This window comes from Salmo trutta, chromosome 26 (genome assembly GCF_901001165.1).
Source record: "Salmo trutta chromosome 26, fSalTru1.1, whole genome shotgun sequence".
NCBI classification, from domain to species: Eukaryota; Metazoa; Chordata; class Actinopteri; order Salmoniformes; family Salmonidae; genus Salmo; species Salmo trutta.
Genome location: NC_042982.1, coordinates 45,079,353 through 45,107,287, shown reverse-complemented (window position 1 = coordinate 45,107,287; position 27,935 = coordinate 45,079,353). Strand labels below are relative to the sequence as shown.

The 27,935-nt window shown below is 44.1% G+C and overlaps 3 protein-coding genes across 3 annotated transcripts; 1 reads left to right on the top strand and 2 right to left on the bottom strand.

Moving 5' to 3' along the window:
- Positions 1-7,249: 7,249 nt before the first annotated feature.
- rab30 (RAB30, member RAS oncogene family) lies at positions 7,250-17,899 on the bottom strand. The gene is made up of 5 exons (XM_029716064.1): positions 17,751-17,899; positions 15,640-15,738; positions 13,127-13,210; positions 11,625-11,808; positions 7,250-10,663 (listed from the first exon to the last, which is right to left on the bottom strand). Exons 2-5 carry the CDS (start codon positions 15,730-15,732, stop codon positions 10,410-10,412), a joined length of 615 nt encoding a protein of 204 aa, XP_029571924.1. The 5' UTR covers positions 15,733-15,738; positions 17,751-17,899; the 3' UTR covers positions 7,250-10,409.
- A 2,539-nt stretch (positions 17,900-20,438) lies between these two features.
- On the top strand, positions 20,439-23,538 carry ndufc2 (NADH:ubiquinone oxidoreductase subunit C2). Its single transcript, XM_029716063.1, has 3 exons — positions 20,439-20,713; positions 22,803-22,946; positions 23,326-23,538. Exons 1-3 carry the CDS (start codon positions 20,578-20,580, stop codon positions 23,373-23,375), a joined length of 330 nt encoding a protein of 109 aa, XP_029571923.1. The 5' UTR covers positions 20,439-20,577; the 3' UTR covers positions 23,376-23,538.
- Positions 23,539-24,046: 508 nt separating this feature from the next.
- Positions 24,047-24,788, bottom strand: thrsp (thyroid hormone responsive). The gene has a single exon (XM_029716062.1). The coding sequence runs from the start codon at positions 24,659-24,661 to the stop codon at positions 24,206-24,208; it is 456 nt and encodes a 151-aa protein (XP_029571922.1). The 5' UTR covers positions 24,662-24,788; the 3' UTR covers positions 24,047-24,205.
- Positions 24,789-27,935: the final 3,147 nt, after the last annotated feature.

Sequence of the window (27,935 nt, the reverse complement as noted above, 5' to 3'; positions counted from 1 at the left end):
TGTAGTCTAGTGGTTAGAGTGTAGGGGCGGCAGTGTAGCCTAGTGGTTAGAGTGTAGGGACGGCAGTGTAGCCTAGTGGTTAGAGTGTAGGGGCGGCAGTGTAGTCTAGTGGTTAGAGTGTAGGGGCGGCAGTGTAGTCTAGTGGTTAGAGTGTAGGGGCGGCAGTGTAGCCTAGTGGTTAGAGTGTAGGGGCGGCAGTGTAGCCTAGTGGTTAGAGTGTAGGGGCGGCAGTGTAGCCTAGTGGTTAGAGTGTAGGGGCGGCAGTGTAGCCTAGTGGTTAGAGTGTAGGGACGGCAGTGTAGCCTAGTGGTTAGAGTGTAGGGGCGGCAGTGTAGCCTAGTGGTTAGAGTGTAGGGGCGGCAGTGTAGCCTAGTGGTTAGAGTGTAGGGGCGGCAGTGTAGCCTAGTGGTTAGAGTGTAGGGGCGGCAGTGTAGCCTAGTGGTTAGAGTGTAGGGACGGCAGTGTAGCCTAGTGGTTAGAGTGTAGGGGCGGCAGTTGTAGGCCTAGTGGTTAGAGTGTAGGGACGGGCAGTGTAGCCTATGGTTTAGATGGTAGGGGCGGCAGTGTAGCCTAGTGGTTAGAGTGTAGGACGGCAGTGTAGCCTAGTGGTTAGAGTGTAGGGGCGGCAGTGTAGCCTAGTGGTTAGAGTGTAGGGGCGGCAGTGTAGCCTAGTGGTTAGAGTGTAGGGGCGGCAGTGTAGCCTAGTGGTTAGAGTGTTGGACTAGTAACCGGAAGGTTGCAAGATCAAATCCCTGAGCTGACAAGGTAGAACTCTGCTGTTTTGCCCCTGAAAAAGGCAGATGTGAGCCATGACCAACCTTTTAAAGCACTTCATGGATACAGACTTGAGTGCTACGGGTCAGTAATAATTTAGGCAGGTTACCACTATGGTGGTCTGCTTAAAACATGTAGGTATTACAGACTCAGACAGGGAGAGGATGAAAATGTCAGTGAAGACACTTGCCAGTTGGTCACTTGCCAGCATGCTCTCAGTACACGTCCTGGTAATCCGTCTGGCCCTGCGGCCTGATGAATGTTGACCTGTTTAAAGGTCTTACATTGGCTGCGGAGACGGTGATCACACAGTCTTACAGAACTGCTGGCACTCTCATGCATGTTTCAGTGTTATTTGCCTCGAAGCGAGCATAGAGGTAGTTTAGCTCGTCTGGTAGGCTCGTGTCACTGGGCAGCTCTCGGCTGTGCTTCCCTTTGTAGTCTGTAATGGTTTGCAGGCTCTGCCACCTCCGATGAGCGTCAGAGACAGTGTAGTACAATTCGATCTTAGTCCTGTATCGATGCTTTGCCTGTTTGATGGTTCGTCGCAGGGCATAGTGGGATTTCTTATAAACTTACGGGTTAGAGTCCCGCTCCTTGAAAGCGGCAGCTCTGAGCCTTTACCTCTGTGGATGTTGCCTGTAATCCATGGCTACTGGTTGGGGTATGTATGAAAGGTCACTGTGGTGTGGACGTCATCGATGCACTTATTGATGAAGCCAATGACTGATGTGGTGTACTCATCAATGCCATAGGATGAATCCCGGAACATATTCCAGTCTGTGCAGCAAAACAGTCCTGTAGTTTAGCCTCTGCTTTATCTGGCCACTTTTTTATTGATCGAGTCACTGGTGCTTCCTGCTTTAATTTTTGCTTGTAAGCAGGAATCAGGAGGATAGAATTATGGTCAGATTTGCCAAATGGAGGGGAAGGGAGAGCTTTGTATGCGTCTCTGTGTGTGGAGTAAAGGTGGTCCAGAGTTTTTTTCCCCTCTGGTTGCACATTTAACATACTGATAGAAATTTGGTAAAACGGATTTAAGTTTCCCTCCGTTAAAGTCCCTGGCTACTAGGGGCGCCGCCTCTGGGTAAGCGTTTTCTTGTTTGCTTATGGCAGAATACAGCTCATTCAATGCGGTCTTAGTGCCAGCCTTAGTCTGTGGTGTTATGTAAACAGCTACAAAAATACAGATGAAAACTCTCGGTAGATAGTGTTGTCTACAGCTTATCATGAGATACTCTACCTCAGGCGAGCAATAGCTCAAGACTTCCTTAGATATAGTGCACCAGCTGTTATTTACGAAAATACATAGTCCGCCGCCCCTTGTCTTACCAGACGCCGCTGTTCTATCCTGCCGTTACAGCGTATAACCAGCCAGCTGGATGTTGATAGTGTCGTCATTCAGACGAAGCATAATATATTACAGTTTTGAATGTCCCCTTGGTAGTTTAATCTTCCGCGTAAGTCATCGATTTTATTCTCCAAAGATTTGCACGTTTGCTAGCAGAATGGAAGGAAAATGGAGGTTTATTTAATCGCCTACGAATTCTCAGAAGGCAGCCCGCCCTCTGGCCCCTTTTTCTCAGGCCTCCTCTTCACGCAAATCACGGGGATCTGGGCCTGTTCCCGAGAAAGCATTATATAATTTGTGTCGGGCTCGTTAAACTCGTTAAAGGAAAAAAAGGATTCTGTGAGTAATCTCAGTCCTGATGTCTAGAAGTTATTTTCGGTCATAAGAGACGGTAGCGGCAACATTATGTACAAAATAAGTTACAAAAAAGAAGTTACAAACAACGAAAATAAACAAATTTTAAAAAACAATCGGTTGGGGACACGTAAAACGTCAGCCTTCTTTTCCGACGACATTGATCATCCTTGATGTTTCTACAGTCCACTTGTGGTAAATTCAATTGATTGGACATGATTTGAAAAGGCACACACCTGTCTATATAAGGTCCCACAGTTGACAGTGCATGTCAGAGCAGAAATCAAGCCATGAGGTCAAAGGAATTGTCCGTAGAGTTCCGAGACAGGATTATGTCAAGATACAGATCTGGGGAAGGGTATCAAAACATTTCTGCAGCATTGAAGGTCCACAAGAACACAGTGGCCTCCATCATTCTTAAACGGAAGAAGTTTGGAACCACCAAGACTCTTCCTAGTGCTGGCCACCCAGCCAAACTGAGCAATCGGGGCAGAAGGGCCTTGGTCAGGGAGTTGACCAAGAACCCGATGGTCACTCTGACAAAGCTCCAGAGCTCCTCTGTGGAGGTAGGAGAACCTTCTAGAAGGACAACCATCTCTGCAGCACTCCACCAATCAGGTCTTTATGGTAGAGTGGCCAGACGGAAGCCACTCCTCAGTAAAAGGCACATGACAGCCCGCTTGGAGTTTCCCAAAAGGCACCTAAAGAACACTCAGACCATAAGAAACAAGATTATCTGGTCTGATGAAACCAAGACTGAACTCTTTAGCCTGAATGCTAAGCATCCCGTCTGGAAGAAACCTGGCACCATCCCTATGGTGAAGCATGGTGGTGGCAGCATCATGCTGTAGGGATGTTTTTCAGCGACAGGGACTGGGAAACTAGTCAGGATCGAGGGAAAGATGAACGGAGCAAATACAGAGAGATCCGTGATGAAAACCTGCTCCAGAGATCTCAGGACCTAAGACTGGGGCGAAGGTTCACCTTCCAACAGGACAATGACCCAAAGCACACAACCAAGACAACGCAGGAGTGGCTTCGGGACAAGTCTCTGAATGTGCTTGAGTGGTCCAGCCAGAGCCCGGACTTGAACCCGATCAAACATCTCTGGAGAGACCTGAAAATAACTGTGCAGCGACGTTTCCACATCCAACCTGACAGAGCTTGAGAGGATCTGCAGAGAAGAATGGGAAAAACTCCCCAAATGCAGGTGTGCCAAGCTTGTAGTGTCATACCCAAGAATACTCAATGCTGTAATCGCTGGCAAAGGTGCTTCAACAAAGTACTGAGTAAAGGGTCTGAATACTTATTTAAATGTTATATTTCAGGTTTTTATTTTTAATACATTTGCTAAAACTTCTAAAAATCAGTTTTTGCTTTGTCATTATAGGGTATTGTGATGTCATTATAGGGTATTGTGATGTCATTATGGGATATTGTGATGTCATTATGGGGTATTGTGTGTAGATTGATGAGTGGGGGGAAACAATGTAATCCATTTTGGAATAAGACTGTAACGTAACAAAATTTGGAAAAAGCCAAGGGCTCAGAATACTTTCCTGAATGCACTTGTATACAGGGAAAGGGATACCTAGTCAGTTGCACAACTGAATGCATTCAACTGAAATGTGTCTTCCGCATTTAACCCAACCCCTCTGAACCAGAGAGGTGCAGGGGGCTGCCTTAATTGATGTCCATGTCATCTGCTCCTTCCCTGGCGCTTGAGGGCGCCAGGCTACCCATCATCATACACAGCTGTTACCTTCATTACGCGCAGCTGTGCTCATTTGACCTGGACTCCCTCACTGTTGATTGCCCCTGTGTATATACTGTTCCTGTGTTGTTCCCTGTATGTCTGTTCCTCTGTGTTGTTCCCTGTATGTCTGTTCCTCTGTGTTGTTCCCTGTATGTCTGTTCCTCTGTGTTGTTCCCTGTATGTCTCCTCCTCTGTGTTGTTCCCTGTATGTCTGTTCCTCTGTGTTGTTCCCTGTACGTCTGTTCCTCTGTGTTGTTCCCTGTATGTCTCCTCCTCTGTGTTGTTCCCTGTATGTCTGTTCCTCTGTGTTGTTCCCTGTATGTCAGCTCCTCTGTGTTGTTCCCTGTATGTCACCTCCTCTGTGTTGTTCCCTGTAGTAGTGTTTGTCGTGTCGTGTTTATGTCCAGATGCTGTTTCTGTTCCATGTCCGTCTGTATTAAATGGTTGATTCCCTGTACCTGCTACTCATCTCCTGCGTTGGGCCGCACAATTACAAACTTCAGCTAACTTTAGCAACGCTAGCTACAAATCTATGTAAAGTAAAATCAAACCAAATATGAGTTGATTTCAGGTGATCTGGACAGTATTTTTTTTAATGGTCATGTCACGTCCTGACCCTTGTAAGAGGTCATTTTTCCATAGTAGAGTGGTCAGGGCGTGACAGGGGGGTGTTTTTTTGGTTGTGTTTTTGGGGTTTCTGTTTCATTGTGGGGGTTTCTAGATTTCTATTTCTATGTTTTCCTTTTCTATGCGTTGGCCAGGTATGGTTTCCAATCAGAGGCAGCTGTCTTTCGTTGTCTCTGATTGGAAACCATACTTAGGTAGCCTGTTTTCCATGTGTGGGTTGTTAATTTTTTGAGTAATGTTTGCCTGCTCTGCGTTACGGCTTTTGTTGTTTTTGTTATTTAAAGTGTTTGGTGTCTTTGCATTTTAGTTTCACGATGAATAAAAAGATGTGGAACTACGATCACGCTGGGTTTCGGTCCGATCCGTCAGAAAGCCGTGACAGAACAACCCACCAAAACAGGACCAAGCAGCGTTGGAGGAAGTATCTGGAGTCACGGACGTGGGAGGAGGAAATCCTGAATGGGAAAGGACCCTGGAGCCAGGCTGGGGAGTATCGTCGCCCGAGGGAGGAAATAGAAGAAGCAAAGAGGGAGCGACGATACTATGAGGCGCTTTATCCTCCAAAAGGCAAGGTGGAGAGGCAGCCCCAAAAATTGTTTTTTTTTTGGGGGGGGGGGGGCATACGGGGAGTTTGTCGATGTCAGGGGGGAGCCCTGATCTAACTTCCCGGGCTTATCGGAGAGAGCCGTGGAGCAGACCGGAGCCAGTCAGGGAGTCAAGCGCAGAGCTCGACGCAAATCCCGGAGCGAGGTACTGGGGGAAAGGGCACTGCGGAGCGGGCGTGCTGAGGAGCGAGCAATGGGTTATGGTGTGATGCGCACTATATCGCCCATACGCACCCACAGCCCGGTGCGGTCGGTGCAAGCTCCTCACCGGTGTAGGGCGAAGATGGTCATTGAGCCAGGAAGGAGTAGGCCTGCTCAGCATGCCCGGTCTCCAGTTCGCCTCCATCGTCCGGTACGTCCTGTGCCTCCTTCCCTGCACTCGCCCTGAGGTGCGTGCTACCAGTCTGGCGCCACCTAGGCCAGTTCCACGCATCAGACCTCCCCAGCCCGGAGCCTCCAGCAACGCTCCCCAGACCGGAGCCTCCAGCGACGCTCCCCAGTCCGGAGCCTCCAGCGACGCTCCCCAGTCCGGAGCCTCCAGCGACGCTCCCCAGTCCGGAGCCTCCAGCGACGCTCCCCAGTCCGGAGCCTCCAGCGACTCTCCCCAGTCCAGAGCCTCCAGCGACGCTCCCCAGTCCAGAGCCTCCAGCGACTCTCCCCAGTCCAGAGCCTCCAGCGACTCTCCCCAGTCCAGAGCCTCCAGCGACGCTCCCCAGTCCAGAGCCTCCAGCGACTCTCCCCAGTCCGGAGCCTCCAGCGACGCTCCCCAGCCCGGAGCCTCCAGCGACGCTCCCCAGACCGGAGCCTCCAGCGACTCTCCCCAGACCGGAGCCTCCAGCGACGCTCCCCAGTCCAGAGCCTCCAGCGACGCTCCCCAGTCCAGAGCCTCCAGTGACGGTCCCCAGCGACGCTCCCCAGTCCAGAGCCTCCAGCGACTCTCCCAGCGACGGTCCCCAGCGACGCTCCCCAGTCCAGAGCCTCCAGCGGCTCTCCCCAGACCGGAGCCTCCAGCGACGCTCCCCAGACCGGAGCCTCCAGCGACGCTCCCCAGTCCAGAGCCTCCAGCGACGCTCCCCAGTCCAGAGCCTCCAGCGACAGTCCCCAGCGACGCTCCCCAGTCCAGAGCCTCCAGCGACTCTCCCCAGTCCAGAGCCTCCAGCGACGCTCCCCAGTCCAGAGCCTCCAGCGACGCTCCCCAGTCCGGAGCCTCCAGCGACTCTCCCCAGTCCGGAGCCTCCAGCGACGCTCCCCATGCCGGAGCCTCCAGCGACGCTCCCCAGTCCGGAGCCTCCTGCGACTCTCCCCAGTCCGGAGCCTCCAGCGACGCTCCCCATGCCGGAGCCTCCAGCGACGCTCCCCAGTCCGGAGCCTCCTGCGACGCTCCCCAGTCCGGAGCCTCCTGCGACTCTCCCCAGTCCGGAGCCTCCAGCGACGCTCCCCATGCCGGAGCCTCCAGCGACGCTCCCCATGCCGGAGCCTCCAGCGACGCTCCCCAGTCCGGAGCCTCCTGCGACTCTCCCCAGTCCGGAGCCTCCTGCGACTCTCCCCAGTCCGGAGCCTCCTGCCCCTGGCACTTCCATAGATTTTTAAGCTAGCGGTGGCTAAAGTTAGTTAAAGTTTGTGGTGGCTGTTTTAAAAGAAAACTGAACCATGAATTACAGTTTCTCCTGCCCCATTGACTAGAACCATCTAACATTAAGTTGTAAAATAGTGAGCGACTCCTCCTTTTTAAATTATTATTAAAATGACCATTTGCAATAATGGATGAGTCAGAAACACGAGTCATGTTTAGTGTGATTATTTAATGTAATACAGGATAGCCTTAGGTATTATTTTGTACACATAAAAGAAAAAAAACATTCATATCCAAATAAAATGTAACATCCTTATGCTTCTCAACTGTATTCTATTGAAGTATTTTAACTGTGTTTTACTCCCTCTAGGGTCTCTAGACCATAGAAGAAAAAGTACGAGACAGAAACATGGGTAAACACAGTTTGACCAAGTTACTCGGTACTATAGCAGTCAAAAGACAACAATACCAGCTAGATTAACATTAGTTTTTATCAAATAATGTTCAGGAGGAGAGAAAAACAAAACAAAGTATATATTACCGGTAATATAAAAGCAAAGTGCTAAGTTAAAATACAGGCGTACAACATAAACATATTAAAACTACATTATCAATATACAGCAGATTATGATGCTGTGTAACAACAGTACACCATGGCAATCAGGTCTATAAAATAAAGCTAGAAGACACTCAAATATATGGCAGGAGCTGTAAGATAAAAAAACACCAAAAGCATAAGAATATGGAATACAGTACAAATTATCCTGAAATCCAGACCTGTTTTATGCCAACATTACCACATTGCACATGGAGTGGAATGTTAGCACAAACAGACTGGTACCCAGGCTACAAATAATTCTGTTTACAAAACTAAAAATTGAAAACATTTTTTGCTTTCAAAGAAAAATGTGGTAATATAGAATGCACGACACTTTCAAATCATCGCAAGCATTGGGAAAGTGAACACTACAGATGTAGTCTCTTAATTTGATCACTCTTTTGTTGCTGAGAATTTATCTGCAAAGCAGGAAATGCAAACGTGTAGTGTTTTTTGAGTTTTAAAAAGGCTTCTAAAGTTTGTCATTTCCACTTTGAAATTTCAGATTCGAGTTGCCCTAATGAAAAATATATCAACCCCCAACAAAAAAAATGTCATTAATTATAATCCACATAATAATTCACATTTCCTGTTATAGTTAACATGACGTGATTGGTCACTCTAAAAATCACAATAGCTCACATGAGATGTCATGGATACATCTTAATATTAGAGTACTTTTGATGTCTGGAAACAGCTGACACTCATTTAAATCTAACAAATGTATTTAGAAACAGCAGATTGCCCCTTTTTAATTTTTTTTTTTTTTAAATCAACCGCAAAGAAAACAAATACATTTTGAACTTAATGTTGAAGTGAACTTAGTGTTTTAACACTTTGAAAAGTTGAAATATATTTTCCGTGCAGCTAACTAGATACAGACTAAAGGCTATGGATTAACTGAATAGTTAATGTGGTACATTATTAAATGCATTATCAAGTAACAATGCATTCATCAAATAAAATAATACAATTGGCGATACAGAATTCTGTTTAACTTAAGAATAAATATAATCTATTCTTGAGTACGGGTTTGATTTCATATTAGACAACATGAAAATGTTAAAATAAATGTAGCAGCAGGTAAAAAATGGTGAGAATCTATTTTAAAATGAAAAAAATATAGATTCACAGTTCCATTGTAATAACATGTGCAAACAATCAGACAAATACATTAAGGGAATTGTTACGTTTAGTCATAGACACTGGTCCATTATCTGAAATGAACATCATCATTCATGAACACTGGTCCATTATCTGAAATGAACAACATCACTCATGGACAAAGCAGACAAAAACAATACTTCAGCTGCATCCCTATTCTCTATATATAGTGCACTACTTTTGACCAGAAGCCCATAGGGGCTCATAGGGCTCTGGTCAAAGGTAGAGCACTGACTATATAGAGAATAGCATAGGATACATACCGACTGCTTTCTTTACCATGCAGCGCTGCATTGCAATCAGGCGTGTCAAACTACATACACCAATAGAAACTTGAGTTAATTGAGCCGAGAGACAAAATTACATGTGCAATGAATTTTATAATAATGATAAAGTTTGAAATGAGTTCAATCATACTGGGTATATGCTACTAAGAAGGAATTTGAATTTTTATTATGAGCTCTCGGACATGAAGTGTACTGATGAGGTATAAACACGAAACCCTTATTGATCACTTCTGGTAAATTGGGCTTTTCGTTTCTTTCAATACTGTAAAAAAAAAATTAAAAATGGCACCAATCAATTACTCAATAACCAATAGGTCAACTGAGGAAGCCTAAATCGAAAGGGTATGTAATATCTATATATTAAAGTTGTGCATTGTATAGGTAGGCCACAATAACTAACTAACAAACAATTTAATGTAAGCATGCATCAAAATGTAAATGCATAAGTGTTTGAATTGTATTTTTTTTTTTGTTAAGTGGTTTCCCATTGCCACACAGCACACACATGTATCTATTCAAATCTTATTTATGATCATTTGTTGACAAATTAAAAATAAAAAAAACTTGAATTGGGCTGTACATGTCCTGTTTGTGAGGAAATAATTGTGGTGCTTTTGAAATCAGGTAACACTGCTGGTGACTTCTCCTGGGTTTTCATTTTAATCTACCCCCACCAACCCACAGGAAGGAGGCACAACCATCTTTTCTTTCCCCCCCGTTGAATGAATGAATGGTGTATGAATACATTTTACTCCTTGAACCTTTGTAAACCTCCCAATAACTCACATCATCTTGCAACAAGGCTCTATAGTACAGTATGTTTCAATCCCGTTGCACCAGGGATACAAAGCGATGTACTCCCATCTAGTGGCAGCGACTTGTATTGCATCCTCTGAAACATATTTCTATTCCCGTGAGGATAAAACAACAAAGAAGGTGATTGGTACAGATCATACTCTTGTTCTGTTGAAGGTATTAAAAAAAATTAAAAAAGGCATGATGGAGGATACTCAAAAAAAAGACTGACATGTGGCACCATGGAGTCTGGACTGGAACAAACAAACAAGAGACATCCTGCCAACTCCATTCCACTGTGTTAGGTCTACGTTGTAGTGTACTCAGCACAGCTGCATGGCCATAATACAGCTCAGGGTCGCGTTCAATAGGCATTAAACCTGGAAGAAAACGTCCCAAAACAGAGGGTAACCGGAAGGTTACTGAGCTAAATCTGTCCGATAAGAACCCCTCGCCCCGCCCCGCCGTTGGTGTTGTTCCCTTATGAACAGGAATGAACACGACCCAACACTCTTAGAATCTGAACTAGTTAGTGCTGCAGCAGCCCAGGTAGCTGATGGTTTTTCCCTCTCCTGGCATAGCGTTAGCCGTGTCATTGTTGTCCAGCGTGTTCTGTTTGGCATCGCGGATCAACTCGCAGGCCAGATCCAGAAAGAGCTTCTCCACATTATCAGACTCCTTAGCTGATGTCTCCAGATAAAGCATGCTCTGGGAGTTCGCAAACTCTTCAGCTCTCTGCCTCAGGACTTCCCTCTTCTCCGCTAGGTCGATCTTATTGCCTGGAGGGTGAACCAAAAAAAGAAAAAAAGGGAAATGACATTGAATGAAATACGCTGGAAGAGAATGGACATGTTTCCCTTTAATATTGACCGTCAGCCATAGTGTCTAGTGAATAGGCTGATTTTTACAGTGTGAGTTTAACCTCTCATCACTGACATTAAGCATCAACGACACTGTTGATCTTTTTCACAAGTTGTGTTCTTTGCCAACAACAACAACAACAAAAAACGACATTCCAAAAAGGGAGTTATCTAAATATTTTCAATAGCAGATAGAATGGAAAGCGTCAAATTTTTATATATATATATATTTTTTTAACTTTTATTTAACTAGGCAAGTCAGATAAGAACAAATTCTTATTTTACAATGACGTCCTATCCCGGCTAAACCTTCCCCTAACCTGGACGACGCTGGGACAAATTGTGCGCCACCCTGTGTGACTCCCGATCACGGCCGGTTGTGATACAGCCCGGGGTCCAATAACAACATACATATTATACATTTTCTATGAAGCTTTTTCACTCTTGATAAAATCCCTTCCCAAATTCTAGAGTGGAGGCATGGTAACCTAACCCCGTGGAACAATTGCATCTAATATTAGTTTGTTGTACATTGTCTGATAAAAGTACAGAAATTAGTTACCGGTAAGTATATCTTTAGGACATCTGACCCTACCCTGATAAGCCAATAGCACATTTCAAGATGCCATCTACTTTAAATACCCGAATAACTTTTTGATTTCCTACATTGAGCTAGTCATTGGACTGATGACCATAGCTTTTGTATGGGGCTTTTGTAAAGGCTTGACCTTTAACCAGAGGGATATTGACATCAATGTGATGTAATGTGACGCACTGCTATTGGTCCACACTGAGTTCTGGTCAAACATAGTGCAACTTTCTAAACAATAGGATGTAATTTAGGACGCACGTTACTACAGTATGTGAACGCTAATCTCACCGACTAAAATAGTGACCACGGTGGTGTTGGCATACTGCTCAATCTCCCTCAGCCATTCTGGAAGGCACCGGAAGGAGTCCTCACACGTGATGTCATAGGTGAGGATGAGGGCGTTGGCACTCCGGTAGTAACTCTGGGTGATGGAACGGAAACGCTCCTGGCCTGCTGTGTCCCAGATCTGCAGCTGGAGGAAAATATAAAAGTGTTCAAATCACATTATCACAGCTCTTTGTCCAGAGCTCCTTAGTCTGGGCATTCATTTAACTAATTCATTAGATTCCTTTACAGCAGGGATCATCAACTAGATTCCTTTACAGCAGGGATCATCAACTAGATTCCTTTACAGCAGGGATCATCAACTAGATTCCTTTACAGCAGGGATCATCAACTAGATTCCTTTACAGCAGGGATCATCAACTAGATTCCTTTACAGCAGGGATCATGAACTAGATTCCTTTACAGCAGGGATCATCAACTAGATTCCTTTACAGCAGGGATCATCAACTAGATTCCTTTACAGCAGGGATCATCAATTAGATTCCTTTACAGCAGGGATCATCAACTAGATTCCTTTACAGCAGGGATCATCAACTAGATTCCTTTACAGCAGGGATCATCAACTAGATTCCTTTACAGCAGGGATCATCAACTAGATTCCTTTACAGCAGGGATCATCAACTAGATTCCTTTACAGCAGGGATCATCAATTAGATTCCTTTACAGCAGGGATCATCAATTAGATTCCTTTACAGCAGGGATCATCAACTAGATTCCTTTACAGCAGGGATCATCAACTAGATTCCTTTACAGCAGGGATCATCAACTAGATTCCTTTACAGCAGGGATCATCAACTAGATTCCTTTACAGCAGGGATCATCAATTAGATTCCTTTACAGCAGGGATCATCAACGAGATTCCTTTACAGCAGGGATCATCAATTAGATTCCTTTACAGCATGGATCATCAATTAGATTCCTTTACAGCAGGGATCATCAACTAGATTCCTTTACAGCAGGGATCATCAACTAGATTCCTTTACAGCAGGGATCATCAATTAGATTCCTTTACAGCAGGGATCATCAATTAGATTCCTTTACAGCAGGGATCATCAATTAGATTCCTTTACAGCAGGGATCATCAATTAGATTCCTTTACAGCAGGGATCATCAATTAGATTCCTTTACAGCAGGGATCATCAACTAGAATTTTTTCTTGTGTGGATGGTCAGAGGGTCATAACATAATTACAAATAAATGTATAGACTGCAAATTGACCGCAAGAAGCCCGAAACAGATACAACATTTGACTAAAACATGACAATCCATTTGTATACGATCACACATATCTCTCTAATCTGCATGAGAATACTTTGAAACAGTTTTCCAAAATGAAAATCACTTGGAGCCGAGTTGCGGGTCAAATTCAGCCCATGGGACTCCAGTTGGGAAACCCTGCTTTATAGAACTCTAAAGTAATTGTACATGAAGTGTGATTGACAGACCTTTACTTTTTCCCCTTTGATCTCCACAGTCTTGATCATGAAGTCAACTCCTATGGTAGCCCCTTGTCCAGGCGGGAAAAGGCCCTGGGAAATGGACCGAAAAATTACAGAATTTAAAATAATTTGTTTTTTTTTCGCAAACTCATTGATGAGACTGATGTACGATTACGACACTAACCTGAATGAACCATCTGACCAGGCAGGTTTGATGTATAATTATGATAATAACCTGTGTGAAGGGTCGGACTAGGCAGGTTTGATGTACACTGCTCAAATAAATAAAGGGAACACTTAAACAACACATCCTAGATCTGAATGAATGAAATAATGAAATAATCTTATTAAATACTTTTTTCTTTACATAGTTGAATGTGCTGACAACAAAATCACACAAAAATAATCAATGGAAATCCAATTTATCAACCCATGGAGGTCTGGACTTGGAGTCACACAAAATTAAAGTGGAAAACCACACTACAGGCTGATCCAACTTTGATGTAATGTCCTTAAAACAAGTCAAAATGAGGCTCAGTAGTGTGTGTGGCCTCCACGTGCCTGTATGACCTCCCTACAACGCCTGGGCATGCTCCTGATGAGGTGGCGGATGGTCTCCTGAGGGATCTCCTCCCAGACCTGGACTAAAGCATCCGCCAACTCCTGGACAGTCTGTGGTGCAACGTGGCGTTGGTGGATGGAGTGAGACATGATGTCGGGCGGGCCAGTCCATAGCATCAATGCCTTCCTCTTGCAGGAACTGCTGACACACTCCAGACACATGAGGTCTAGCATTGTCTTGCATTAGGAGGAACCCAGGGCCAACCGCACCAGCATATGGTCTCACAAGGGGTCTGAGGATCTCATCTCGGTACCTAATGGCAGTCAGGCTACCTCTGGCGAGCACATGGAGGGCTGTGCGGCCCCCCAAAGAAATGCCACCCCACACCATGACTGACCCACCGCCAAACCGGTCATGCTGGAGGATGTTGCAGGCAGCAGAACGTTCTCCACGGCGTCTCCAGACTCTGTCACGTCTGTCACATGTGCTCAGTGTGAACCCGCTTTCATCTGTGAAGAGCACAGGGCGCCAGTGGCGAACTTGCCAATCTTGGTGTTCTCTGGCAAATGCCAAACGTCCTGCACGGTGTTGGGCTGTAAGCACAACCCCCACCTGTGGACGTCGGGCCCTCATACCACCCTCATGGAGTCTGTTTCTGACCGTTTGAGCAGACACATGCACATTTGTGGCCTGCTGGTCATTTTGCAGGGCTCTGGCAGTGCTCCTCCTGCTCCTCCTTGCACAAAGGCGGAGGTAGCGGTCCTGCTGCTGGGTTGTTGCCCTCCTACGGCCTCCTCCATGTCTCCTGATGTACTGGCCTGTCTCCTGGTAGCGCCTCCATGCTCTGGACACTACGCTGACAGACACAGCAAACCTTCTTGCCACAGCTCGCATTCATGTGCCATCCTGGATGAGCTGCACTACCTGAGCCACTTGTGTGGGTTGTAGACTCCGTCTCATGCTACCACTAGAGTGAAAGCACCGCCAGCATTCAAAAGTGACCAAAACATCAGCCAGGAAGCATAGGAACTGAGAAGTGGTCTGTGGTCTCCACCTGCAGAACCACTCCTTTATTGGGGGTGTCTTGCTAATTGCCTATAATTTCCACCTGTTGTCTATTCCATTTGCACAACAGCATGTGACATTTATTGTCAATCAGTGTTGCTTCCTAAGTGGACAGTTTGATTTCACAGAAGTGTGATTGACTTGAAGTTACATTGTGTTGTTTAAGTGTTCCCTTTATTTTTTTGAGCAGTGTATAATTATGATAATAACCTGAGAGAAGGGTCGGACTAGGCAGGTTCAAATCAAATCAAACCAAATTGTATTGGTCACATACACATGGTTAGCAGATGTTAATGCGAGTGTAGCGAAATGCTTGTGCTTCTAGTTTCGACCGTGCAGTAATATCTAGCAAGTAATCTAACAATTTCACAACAACTACCTTATACACAAGTGTAAAGGAATGAATGAGAATATGTACATATAAATATATGGATGAGCGATGGCCGTGCGGCATAGGCAAGATGCAGTAGATGGTATAGAGTACAGTATATACATATGTGATGAGTAATGTAGGGCATGTAAACATTATATAAAGTGGCATTGTTTAGAGTGACTAGTGATACATTACATCAAGATGGCAAGATGCAGTAGATGGTATAGAGTACAGTATATACATATGAGATGAGTAATGTAGGGCATGTAAACATTATATAAAGTGGCATTGTTTAGAGTGACTAGTGATACATTACATCAAGATGGCAAGATGCAGTAGATGGTATAGAGTACAGTATATACATATGAGATGAGTAATGTAGGGTATGTAATCATTATATAAAGTGGCATTGTTTAAAGTGACTAGTGATACATTACATCAAGATGGCAAGATGCAGTAGATGGTATAGAGTACAGTATAGACATATGAGAAGGTTTGATGTACGATTACGATACTAACCTGAGTGAAGCGTCGAACTAGGCAGGTTTTCCCAACACCAGCATTTCCTATTAGTACAATTTTGAACAGGTAGTCATAATCTTCCATGCTCATCCTAAACTGTTGAGAGAGAGAGAGAAAGGGTGCGGGAGAGAGAAAGAGAGAGAGAGAGAGAGAGAGAGAAAGCGAGAGAGAGAGAAAGAGAGAGGAAGAGAGAGAGAGAAAGAGAGAGAGAGAGAGAGAGAGAGAGAGAGAGAGAGAGAGAGAGAGAGAGAGAGAGAGAGAGAAATAAAGGGGGGGAGAGAGAGAGTGAGAGAAAGAGAGACAGAGAGAGAAATAAAGGGTGGGGGAGAGAGAGTGAGAAAGAGAGAGAAAGAAATCAATGGATTGAATAACAGAATATTCTAGGTCATTCTGCAGAGGTAAACAACAACATGTGTGGACGACCTAATACAAATACTGACCTTGCATAAAAATTATTCTTTATAAACCTCCTGTATAACGTACTGTTTTTCTACACTGCCTCTTCCTACTGTTTCCTTGAGCATAGTTTAGATAACGTCACCGATATTTTGCATAGCATAAGCGCACAATACGGAATTTAAGTAAAGGTCTATTCCCCCCCCAAAAAAGAGGCGTTGAGTAGTTCTGCATTTCATCAACAGCGGCAATAGCTGCTCTTGAAGCTTTCGAGATTCTACAAAGTGAAAGAAAACAACTGTTGACATTTAACCAGCATCTGACAGTAAGTGTTGAGTTCGAAATGCTGCCTTTTATGCATCACATCAAAAGAACCATTGTGTTTCCCTGAAGCACATTCAGTGTTTTTCCTCTTGAAGGATCCAAGATGTTGCTATGGCAGAGCCTAGTGTGCATGTGTCTTTATGGACTGGTTGCCAGGGGCTAATGGTGTGATGCTGGGAAGACTGCAAGGAGAAGTCCGCACACAGAGAGAGAGAGAGAGAGAGAGAGAGAGAGAGAGAGAGAGAGAGAGAGAGAGAGCGAGAGAGAGAGAGAGCGCGAGAGAGAGAGAGAGAAGAGAGAGAGAGAGAGAGAAAAGAGAGAGAGAAGAGAGAGAGAAGAGAGAGAGAGAGAGAAAGAGGAGAGAAGAGAGAGAGAGAGGGAGAGAGAGAAGAGAGAGAGAGAGAGAGAGAGAGGGAGAGAGAGAGAGAGAGAAAAGAGAGAGAGAAGAGAGAGAGAAGAGAGAGAACAACCCCTTTAGCTAGCCACTAGTTACTATCAAATTACAGCCTCGTAACATATGCATTGGAAATAACACGCTATATTTTATCCTAATACTGTAATAGCTAGCTATGTATTAAATATCATACAGTGGTTTCTGCTTTGAAGTAGGCCTATCATGTGGCATGCAAACCTGGAAAAGAAAAGAGAAATTGCATGATGCGGCTAGATTTAAGTGATGGCTTAGCTACTTTCACGGGTTTCAACTGTAATCTCACTAACGTTAGCAAGTTTACTGACACGTATCCAATGATACCAAACAAAATGTATTGGCCGTCCGTAATCAGAAAGAAAGAGCTCTGGCTTAGGCCCCCAGTCCCCCACCCAATTCATAATTACATGAAAAAAATATTTTTTTTCCTACTTTCATTGTTCTATTCTACCTGCCTATAATATTTCGATATTACTAACACTTGATTACAAAAAAACAATCCAATCAGTATTCGGCAAACAAAGACTAAGGGTTACTATTTCTCTTAGAATAACAAGACTATAATATTTTCCAGGGAGGGTTTGCATCAGTAGCTAGCTGCAGTATATGTTAACTGGCTGGGTGCATTGATTTAGCCACCTAGCTAGATGGTTAGCAACCTCTCTTGTTTAGCTTATCAACTTATCGCTCAACTAAACGAACTATTTTTTATTTATTTTTATGCAGCTTTTGTAGTTGTTATCTAGTAGCTACAAACTAAGATCCCATCTCAAAATGCAAACAAGCTAGCTAACTACCTAGCATAGCAAGCGATGGTTTCCCCCTCACAGAAAACAGCTAACGTACGTCCGCTAGCTTTTAGCTAGGTACCTAGCTAGCTCAGTCGCTAGCAAAGATGCTTATTGTGTCAATTGGCTAGCTAAATAATCCTGCCATTTAAAATACTAACTACACTTACCAAAAACGTGGGGATATTCCCCCGACTTCAAAGTATTTCGATATGCATTCAGTCTGCTCAGCAAAATCGGCAACAGGGTTTTTTTCACCAACAGTGTTGTTCACTCAGCCTCAGCAACAGCAGCGGGCTTTCCACTAGTTACCACAGCCACACATTCTAAATGGGGAATATCATTCAAATGTGTTACAAACTAAAATGTGCTTCATTTAAGGTTAGGGTTAAGCATAAGGTTATCGTCGTGATTAAAGTTAGATTTAAAAATCACATTTTTTTATATATTACATGAACAGTAGTCTCTTGGCTACTATGGTATGCACTGTTTATTGCGTATTTGTTTCCTGACCAGCCATTGAACTAATACACAAAGTACAGTAGGGATATGATGATGATGAAGTAGTGGTAGGGAGTCATCAACCAGGGTTATTACTACATCATTACAGAATGAACACGGCTGTTCATTGATTATTTATTGCCATTAGCATCTATCGATTTATCCTGCTACTGGTCACTATTACTCCCCCACACATACCCTCCTACTGTTTATTATCTATCCTGTTGTTGCCTAGTGAATTTACCCCTACCTTTATGTACATATCTACCTCAATGACATTTACATTTTAGTCATTTAGAAAACACTCTTATCCAGAGCGACTTACAGTTGGTGCATTCATCTTAAGATAACTACAGTAGGTGAAACAACCGCATAACACAGGCATAGTAATTACATTTTTCCTTAATAAAAGTAGCTATCAGCGAGGTCTGAGCTATTAAAGTCAAGTTTAAGTGTTAGTTCACGAGGTGATGGGGGGATACTATGGGATGATTTAAGATACCCCTTGAAGAGGTAGGGTTTCAGATGTTTTCAAAAGATGGGCAAGGACTCTGCTGTCCTAGCTTCAGGGGGAAGCTGCTTCCACCATGGGGGTGCCAGGACAGAGAAGAGCTTGGACTGGGCTGAGGGTGGGAGTGCCATGGGAAGGTTTAACAAGAGGCGAGCTGCAGTGTTGCAGGGGTTTGATGACACAAGCAGGGAGCCCAGCCAACAGCGAGTTGCAGTAGTCCAAACGGGAAATGACAAGCGCCACTTCCTGTGTGAGGTAGGGTCGTACTCTACGGATGTTGTAGAGCATGAACCTGCAGGAGTGAGTCACTGCTTTGATGTTTATAGAGGACAACAGGGTGTTGAACAGGGTCACGCCAAGGTTCTTTGCACTCTGGGAGGGGGACGCCATGGAGTTGTCAACCGTGATGGAGAGGTCTTGGAGCGGGCAGGCCTTCCCCCGGGGAGGAAGAGCATCTCTATCTTGTCGAGGTTGAGCTTGAGGTGGTGGGCTGACATCCCATCTGAGATATCTACAAGGTATGCAGAGATGTGTGTCGCCACCTAGGTGTCAGAAGGGGGAAGGAGAAAAGTACAGTGCATTCAGAAAGTATTCAGACCACTTCACTTTTTCCACATTTTTTTTTACTTTACAGCCTCCTCGTCTGCCACCACCATGCTTCACCATAGGGATGCTGCCAGGTTTCCTCAAGACGTGACGCTTGGCATTCAGGCCAAAGAGTTGATTTCATCAGACCAGGGAATCTTGTTGCTTATGAGAGTCTTTAGGTGCCTTTTGAAAATCTCCAAGCGGGTTGTCAGGTGCCTTTTACTGAGGAGTGGCTTTCATCTGGCCACTCTACCTTGAAGGCCTGATTGGTGGAGTGCTGCAGAGAGGGTTGTCCTTCTGGAAGGTTCTCCCATCTCCACAGAGGAACTCTGGAGCTCTGTCAGAGTGACCATTGGGTTCTTGGTCACCTCCCTGACCAAGGCCCTTCACCCCAGATTGCTCAGTTTGGCCGGGCGGCCAGCTCTAGGAAGCATCTTGCTGGTGCCAAACTTCTTCCATTTAAGAATGATGGAGGCCACTGTGCATTTGGGGACCTTCAATGCTGCAGACATTTTTGGTACCCTTCCCCAGATCTGTGCCTTGACACAATCCTGTCTCCGCGCTCTACAAACACTTCCTTCGACCTTGTGGCTTGGTTTTTGCTCTGACATGCACTGTCAACTGTGGGACCTTATATAGACAGGTGTGTGCCTTTCCAAATCATGTCCAATCAATTGAATTTACCACAGGGGGACTCCAGTCAAGTTGTAGAAACATCTCAAGGATGATCAATGGAAACAAGATGCACCTGAGCTCAATTTCGAGTCTCATAGCAAAGGGTCTGAATACTTATGTAAATAAGGTATTTCTGTTTTTTATTGAATCAATTTTAGAATATGGCAGTAACGTAACAAAATGTGGAAAAAGGGAAGGGGTCTGAATACTTTCTGAATGCACTGTATCTACCTCAGTGCTTCAAAAACATGTTTGTTATTGCAAAATATTCCCAACCATCAACTAGTTCAAGTTTTTTTTTTTGTTGTCACATGCACATGTACAAATGTTTAACTTGCAGGCGCTACCCAACAGTGCAGTCGTATAAGAAATAGGACAGGAAGCTATATACAGTATCAGGGCCAATTGAAATGTAGTCAACTTTAGAGAGTTGGGTCAAAATTATTGAATTAATAAAAATGTGTTTTTCTTTGATGAAAATAAACCGTGCAAATATGGTTGCCTATAATACAAGGAATTTTGTGAACTGAAAAAGAGAAGAATCAGATTTTTGGGCGGAACCATTTTGTTTGGTTCCTTGACGGAGTGATTTCACGGTTACACTGAACGGCTAAATAATATGCCCTTGGTTTCCTCTGTGAGGTGAAGCGTTAACAGGCTAGTCAATTTATAATAAGCACTTTGGATTAGTGCATTTTTTGTTTCCCCCCCCCCCCCCAGACATGGGGCTCCCAGATGAAGCGAAGGCTCTTCCACCTCCAGGAATAATAAACCGAAACTCTGTCTGGCTCGGTGTTATCGGCTGGTGCTCTGCGATGCTACAGAATGCCCTCAACCGCAGGCCGCCCATTAAATCAGGTAGGGTATCGCTAGCTCACTTTAGCATGAGTCGCCTAGCATTAGCCGCTAAACAAGATTACCGTAACTAACTGTTAGCTAGCTAGTTTGATCTCAACACAGAGCCAGGTCAAGGCGTTTTTAATGTCATAGGCTATATAATAACTAGCTGTTTTAATTATTAAAAACAAATGTAACGATTTAACGTTAGTCAGTTAGCTAACACCGCTGGCTACAAACATACTTTAACTGGTAGTTAGCTTGATAGCTGGCTACAAACACATACTTTAACTGGTAGTTAGCTTGACAGCTGGCTACAAAACATCAGAAGACTGCTTCCCAGCTTCCATTCTTAACAAAAAAATTCCATGTCTTGTGTAAATTAATGTTCAATAAGTTAACGTTACATTATAATACACTGCATTATGGAAAATATATTTTCTAGTCTGCAATAATAACTGGGATCGATTGGTCTATGAAATGTGGCCATTTTAAATTGACTGACAGCATATCAGTCATGGGGTTTGGTATAATTATTGGTATAATTAACGTAAATAACAAGGTTACCAACAAACAACACATACAAAGTTGTATAACGGCAGAATAAGATACCGGGTAGGGAATGGTCTATTTACACATTTTTCACTCTCCATGTTTATTCCCCCGAAAAATGTCCTCCCTCTGGTAGCCTATCAACAAACATTTAAGATAAAGCTACATGGTGAATTGCTACACTGTTCAGTAGCTAGTTAGCTAGGTGAGTTGCTACACTGTTCAGTAGCTAGTTAGCTAGGTGAATTGCTACACTGTTCAGTAGCTAGTTAGCTAGGTGAATTGCTACACTGTTCAGTAGCTAGTTAGCTAGGTGAGTTGCTACACTGTTCAGTAGCTAGTTAGCTAGGTGAGTTGCTACACTGTTCAGTAGCTAGTTAGCTAGGTGAGTTGCTACACTGTTCAGTAGCTAGTTAGCTAGGTGAGTTGCTACACTGTTCAGTAGCTAGTTAGCTAGGTGAGTTGCTACACTGTTCAGTAACTAGTTAGCTAGGTGAGTTGCTACACTGTTCAGTAGCTAGTTAGCTAGGTGAGTTGCTACACTGTTCAGTAGCTAGTTAGCTAGGTGAGTTGCTACACTGTTCAGTAGCTAGTTAGCTAGGTGAGTTGCTACACTGTTCAGTAACTAGTTAGCTAGGTGAGTTGCTACACTGTTCAGTAACTAGTTAGCTAGGTGAGTTGCTACACTGTTCAGTAGCTAGTTAGCTAGGTGAGTTGCTACACTGTTCAGTAACTAGTTAGCTAGGTGAGTTGCTACACTGTTCAGTAGCTAGTTAGCTAGGTGAGTTGCTACACTGTTCAGTAACTAGTTAGCTAGGTGAGTTGCTACACTGTTCAGTAACTAGTTAGCTAGGTGAGTTGCTACACTGTTCAGTAGCTAGTTAGCTAGGTGACTTGATCATGTTATTTTGTTGTATGCGTTGTTTGTTGACAACCTTGTACTTTACCAGGGTTTTGGAACATATTCCTGTTGGAAAGTTCCACAAATTATACCCATCCTCAGTCATGTCAGGGTGTCTTTATAGCGTCGATGCAACCATCAACACATTTAAAATAGGCTTTCTAGGTATTTTTAATAATATAGAAATGACACTTTACCAGGCTGATCTAGGCTATCACTAGCTACAGATTGTAACACCAGAATGGGATTTAACCCCCTCTAAATTGATATCTATTATTTTGGAAGTTACAGGTCTGCCAATAAAAATGTAAAAACGTCAGGGATTTTTTTCTCCAACTAACCAGGTATTGGCAATACTATCTATGTTCTCAATTTGTGGGAACTGCAGTCTCATAAAATGACTGTGTACAGTTGCAGGGGGTCCGTTTGGAATTTAGAAAAATCTCTGTTATTAAAAGAAATGTTTTTTTGCGCCATGAATTAATCCAACAATGTGTACGCTGCCATCTTGTCTATTTCAAATATTTTCTCATTGATCGAGACCGGTGAGTGTCATCATGATATGCGACATGTGGACCCACCTGTATCGTTCAATGGCCTGTATCGATCAATGGCCTGTATCGATCAACCCACCTGTATTTGTCATTGTCTTTGCAGGTGTTCACCGGCAAGCCTTGCTGGCATCCATTGGTTGGTTCATTGGTTACCATGTCACCAAACACGAGAACTACACATACGCTAGATTGGACCGAGACATGAACGAATACGTACGACTCCACCCAGAGAACTTTTCAGACAAAGGTAAATGGATTGGACTGATGTCCACATAGAAAGACATGAATGCCTCTGTGTTCAAGACAAGTCAATCACTAGGCTAGATTCTATCCTAATGTTCTCATGGACCATCAGATAAATAGAACAGGCATGTTTCTTCTAGTCACAAACCAGGCTCTAGCTCTAGCTGCAACCCCATAGAAATACCATCCTGCACCAAATGTTACGTCATTGGCACATTTTGATGTTATTGATTTCTTACATTTTATATGGCATTGACATACACAGAGCAATCAACCCAGCTTGTTTCACAAAACTCGGGCAACTAACTGATATGTACATATGTCAGTCATTTTTATTCAATATTTAATCAAGTGTTTTTGTGTGTGTGTGTTAATCTCCACAGAGAAGAAGACATTTGCTGAGATTGTGGAACCTTTTCACCCAATTCGCTGAGTGTAGGAGGCTGGCTGAAGGAGAAGAGAGAACATTTTAACAGAATACCACCTGTCTCTGTAGTCCCTAGTTGGTGTTAATGCCATCACTCATTACGTTATGTGAAATCTAAAGAGTCTTGTGTGTGTATATAATAAAAAAATTAAAAATCCTACTCAAATAATGTGCTCTTGTTTACACAGAATATTTTTCCTCTCCCAATAAAGTGTTGTCATTATATGTTTCAGATAATAGATCATATTATATTGTTCATGGATATAGAATAGCATCGTTTACTTATTCAATGTGACAGTTGCCTTGGACGCCCAGGCTTCGATCACCAAGTCGAGCTGAAAGCTTGTGACAGGTTGCAGGCCCGGGCAGTTCCAGTCCTTGGGGGGGGCCTGATTGGTGTCACACTTTCCTCCTCCCCCCCCCCATCCCTAGTAAACATGTAGCTGATTTAAACTAATTGCATCTTTAACTGAAGATCATGAGGAGACAATTCTGAGCTGTTCACAATTCACACATGTATCTTAATAGATTTAATATCAGAATCATTATCTGCTATGTTAGTCTTGATGATGACATAATGGGGAAGTAGATCAGCAGCTACAGGATGATGTATGTGTTGTTTTACTCTAATCACAGAGAGTCTTGGATATTTCAAAAACAACAAAGACATGCAGAAGTCAGTTTTGAAACAAAGCACCTTTAATTCAATTTTACACACGACTTGGTGTTATTGACAGTATATGTAAACAGCTTGACAGGTTGTAAATCTTAGTTATGTTCAAGCCCCAAAATGTATTGCTTGTTTTGTCGACGGGTTTAACCTGAGTCGTCTTATTCTAATTCATAATTCTGATGATGTCCATGTACTTGGTCGTGACGCCCTGGGACTTCTTGGTGAGGTTTCCCATGACAGAGAAAAGTCCCCTGAGGTGGAAGTGGAACAGAGCCTCGGGGTCAGCCTCCAGCATAGGCTCCAGGGTCTTATTCTGGGCCAGGTAGGTCTGGTTCTTGGCCTTACGGTCGTCCAGCGTGACCAGTCCGCTCTCTACTGTGTTCCTGACAGCCTTCAGCATCAGGTAGTAGTCATAGAGGTCTTTATAGGAGCTTCCGGTTGCAGAGTGACAGTCCTGGAAATGGTCGTCAGAATCAGAATCGGAGTCTGACTCCACATCTCTGAGTAGGCTGGGGAGGAGGACAGTCTGTTCCATGTTTTGCACTGTAGCGCAGTAGCGCCTCAGAGCCAGGACTAGACAATCCCGGTTCAGCATAGTGTTGGACTCGGCAGACTGCATGGCAGAGATTCCAGGTGGATGGATGGTTTCTGGCTGTTCCCGGTTAGAGATGGCTTGTTCCTGGGCTGGTGGTGTTCAGGTGGGGATGGGGCTGGAAGCCTGAATGCAGTGCAAGGAGCTGAGGGGAGTATTGATGCTTTATAGGCAACGATAAACCTAACTGAGGTGGGCCGGGCTGGTCGACTGTAGTTACGCAATAGGATGGGGTGATCCTTTGAGGGACATTGTGACTGTAATGTTGAACCAAGGCCAATAGGTCGACTGTAGTTATGCAATAGGATGGGGTAATCCTTTGAGGGACATTGTAACTGTAATGTTGAACCATGGCCATTAAGTCATTGTTTGCTTTTCACAAGCTTTATTTTAGGGCTGACCCCATTTAGTTGTTAGTCGACAGATTTTTTAATCGAGCAGTGGCAAATATATATTTTTTTTTAATTTTATGGTACACAAGACACCTGTCTGAGTGAACTAATCCATTGTGGAGGCCTGTCTGGGTGGACTAATCCATTGTAGAGGCATTTCTCAGTGGACTAATCCATTGTAGAGGCCTGTCTGAGTGGACTAATCCATTGTAGAGGCCTGTCTGGGTGGACTAATCCATTGTAGAGGCCTGTCTGAGTGGACTAATCCATTGTAGAGGCCTGTCTGAGTGGACTAATCCATTGTAGAGGCCTGTCTGGGTGGACTAATCCATTGTAGAGGCCTGTTTGGGTGGACTAATCCATTGTAGAGGCCTGTCTGGGTGGACTAATCCATTGTAGAGGCCTGTCTGAGTGGACTAATCCATTGTAGAGGCCTGTCTCAGTGGACTAATCTATTGCAGAGGCCGCGAGGGTGGCACACCAGTATCACCAGTAGGACATTTACCGTCAATTACCATAATTTCTAATCAACAATGTTTGATTGGTTACTTACTCTGTTAATGCATTCAATATATTATTATTACAGTCTTAGCGTTGTCATTGTAGAAGTGGGCACGTTGTTTTGCAGAGCACACAACCTAGGCTACATTTGTGAGAAAACAAATTTTGGTTTATTTCATTCCATTTACAAGTTAATTCATTGCACCTGATTACTCATAGAAGTACAGGTAGGTTCCTCAAAGGCAGTACCGAGTCAATGTGCAGCGGTACCGAGTCAATGTGCAGCGGTACCGAGTCAATGTGCAGCGGTACCGAGTCAATGTGCGGCGGTACCGAGTCAATGTGCGGCGGTACCGAGTCATTGTGCGGCGGTACCGAGTCGATGTGCGGCGGTACCGAGTCGATGTGCGGCGGTACCGAGTCGATGTGCGGCGGTACCGAGTCGATGTGCGGCGGTACCGAGTCGATGTGCGGCGGTACCGAGTCGATGTGCGGCGGTACCGAGTCAATGTGCGGCGGTACCGAGTCGATGTGCGGCGGTACCGAGTCGATGTGCGGCGGTACCGAGTCGATGTGCGGCGGTACCGAGTCGATGTGCGGCGGTACCGAGTCAATGTGCGGCGGTACCGAGTCAATGTGCGGCGGTACCGAGTCGATGTGCGGCGGTACCGAGTCGATGTGCGGCGGTACAGGTTAGTCGAGGTCATAGGTACCTGGTAGATGTAGGTTTACTTCTTATCCTTTGTGCAGCCACAGCTGTGTCTGTCTGTCGCGAGCTAACTGGTGTGGGAAACGCTGAGGGCCTAGAATATTTTATACAATGTTACAAGTTTGATAGTGTAACAGTGTAGGTTCCGACCCTATTAGCGCGCACCACCGCTAACTACTAACCATTTCACAACGGTTACGCTAGCACAAGCAGGGCTGGATCAAGTTAATAGTTGATACAATGTTTCAAGTTCCTTGCTGACAGACCAGACCATGCATAGCCAATGTTATTTATAGGATGTACATTTTGATCAGGATATTTTCTACCTGCGCCGGCTGCACTGTTTTTATTTGTTGGCTTTATGTCGGCTATATTTACATATTGGCAATAGAAGATACTTTTAGATTTGTATAATTTTAATTTAGATAGTATTTTGATTAACTACATGACATTGATTTTGAGGTATGAAGACTTTATTATAAATTAAATTAAATAGTTCCACAAAAATGTGCATATGAAAATCATAACTTTGCATACAGATCAGTAGAAATCACTATTGTAAAGTGGTTGTTCCACTGGATATCATAAGGTGAATGCACCAATTTGTAAGTCGCTCTGGATAAGAGCGTCTGCTAAATGACTTAAATGTAAAATGTAAATGTAAATGGTACAATAACTTCTGCTGGTAGGCAACATAATGGCAGAATGTCCTAAGGCAGCAGCAGCAGCAGGAGAAGGCTGGTCCAGAACAGGTTTTTGTTACTTCTTCTGGTTAGGCTATATTATCTCTGGCTCCCTCTTTAATTAATCATTTGTGAGCCTTCATTTTTAATGGCAGTGCTTAAAGCATCAGACAAGCTCAGTAGCCTACATATAGTTGATTTTATTCAAACATAGTGTGTCTATATATGGAAAAGTATACGTTTAAAATATGTAGACCAATTTTGACCAGGAAAAGATGACTCTTGGTCGACCAATATTTGTTTATTTTTTTTTTGTCAGGGACAGCCCTACTTTCTTTGGCAGTGGTCCATGGACAGTGCAACACGCTGACTGTGGATGAATGTGTGATGAAGAAATCCTTTTTGCCCGTTGCATCACCGGTTATCTCAAGTGTGGTTGTGTGTGCATAATATCACCTTTGTTTTCCTTCGTTGAGGCTGTGGTTAAAACCATGTCATGTCTCAATTCAGCCCAAATGCTCTGACAGTTTATTTTGACTTTAATTATTTGTAGCTTTAATTTGTCATCCAACAGATATAGATTACTTTGTTTTTGTTTACATAGTTTATGAAAACATATTTAAAAAGTATTTAAGTGGGGAAAATGTTTTCATTTAAACATATAGTAAAGTGTACCTTATAACCTACGGAGCTGTGAGGGGAACGGCACCTCCATACCTTCAGGCTCTGATCAGGCCCTACACCCAAACAAGGGCACTGCGTTCATCCACCTCTGGCCTGCTGGCCCCCCTACCTCTGAGGAAGCACGGTTCCCGCTCAGCCCAGTCCAAACTGTTTGCTGCTCTGGCACCCCAATGGTGGAACAAGCTCCCTCACGACGCCAGGACAGCGGAGTCAATCACCACCTTCCGGAGACACCTGAAACCCCACCTCTTTAAGGAATACCTGGGATAGGATAAAGTAATCCTTCTAACCCCCCCCCCCCCCCTTAAAAGATTTAGATGCACTATTGTAAA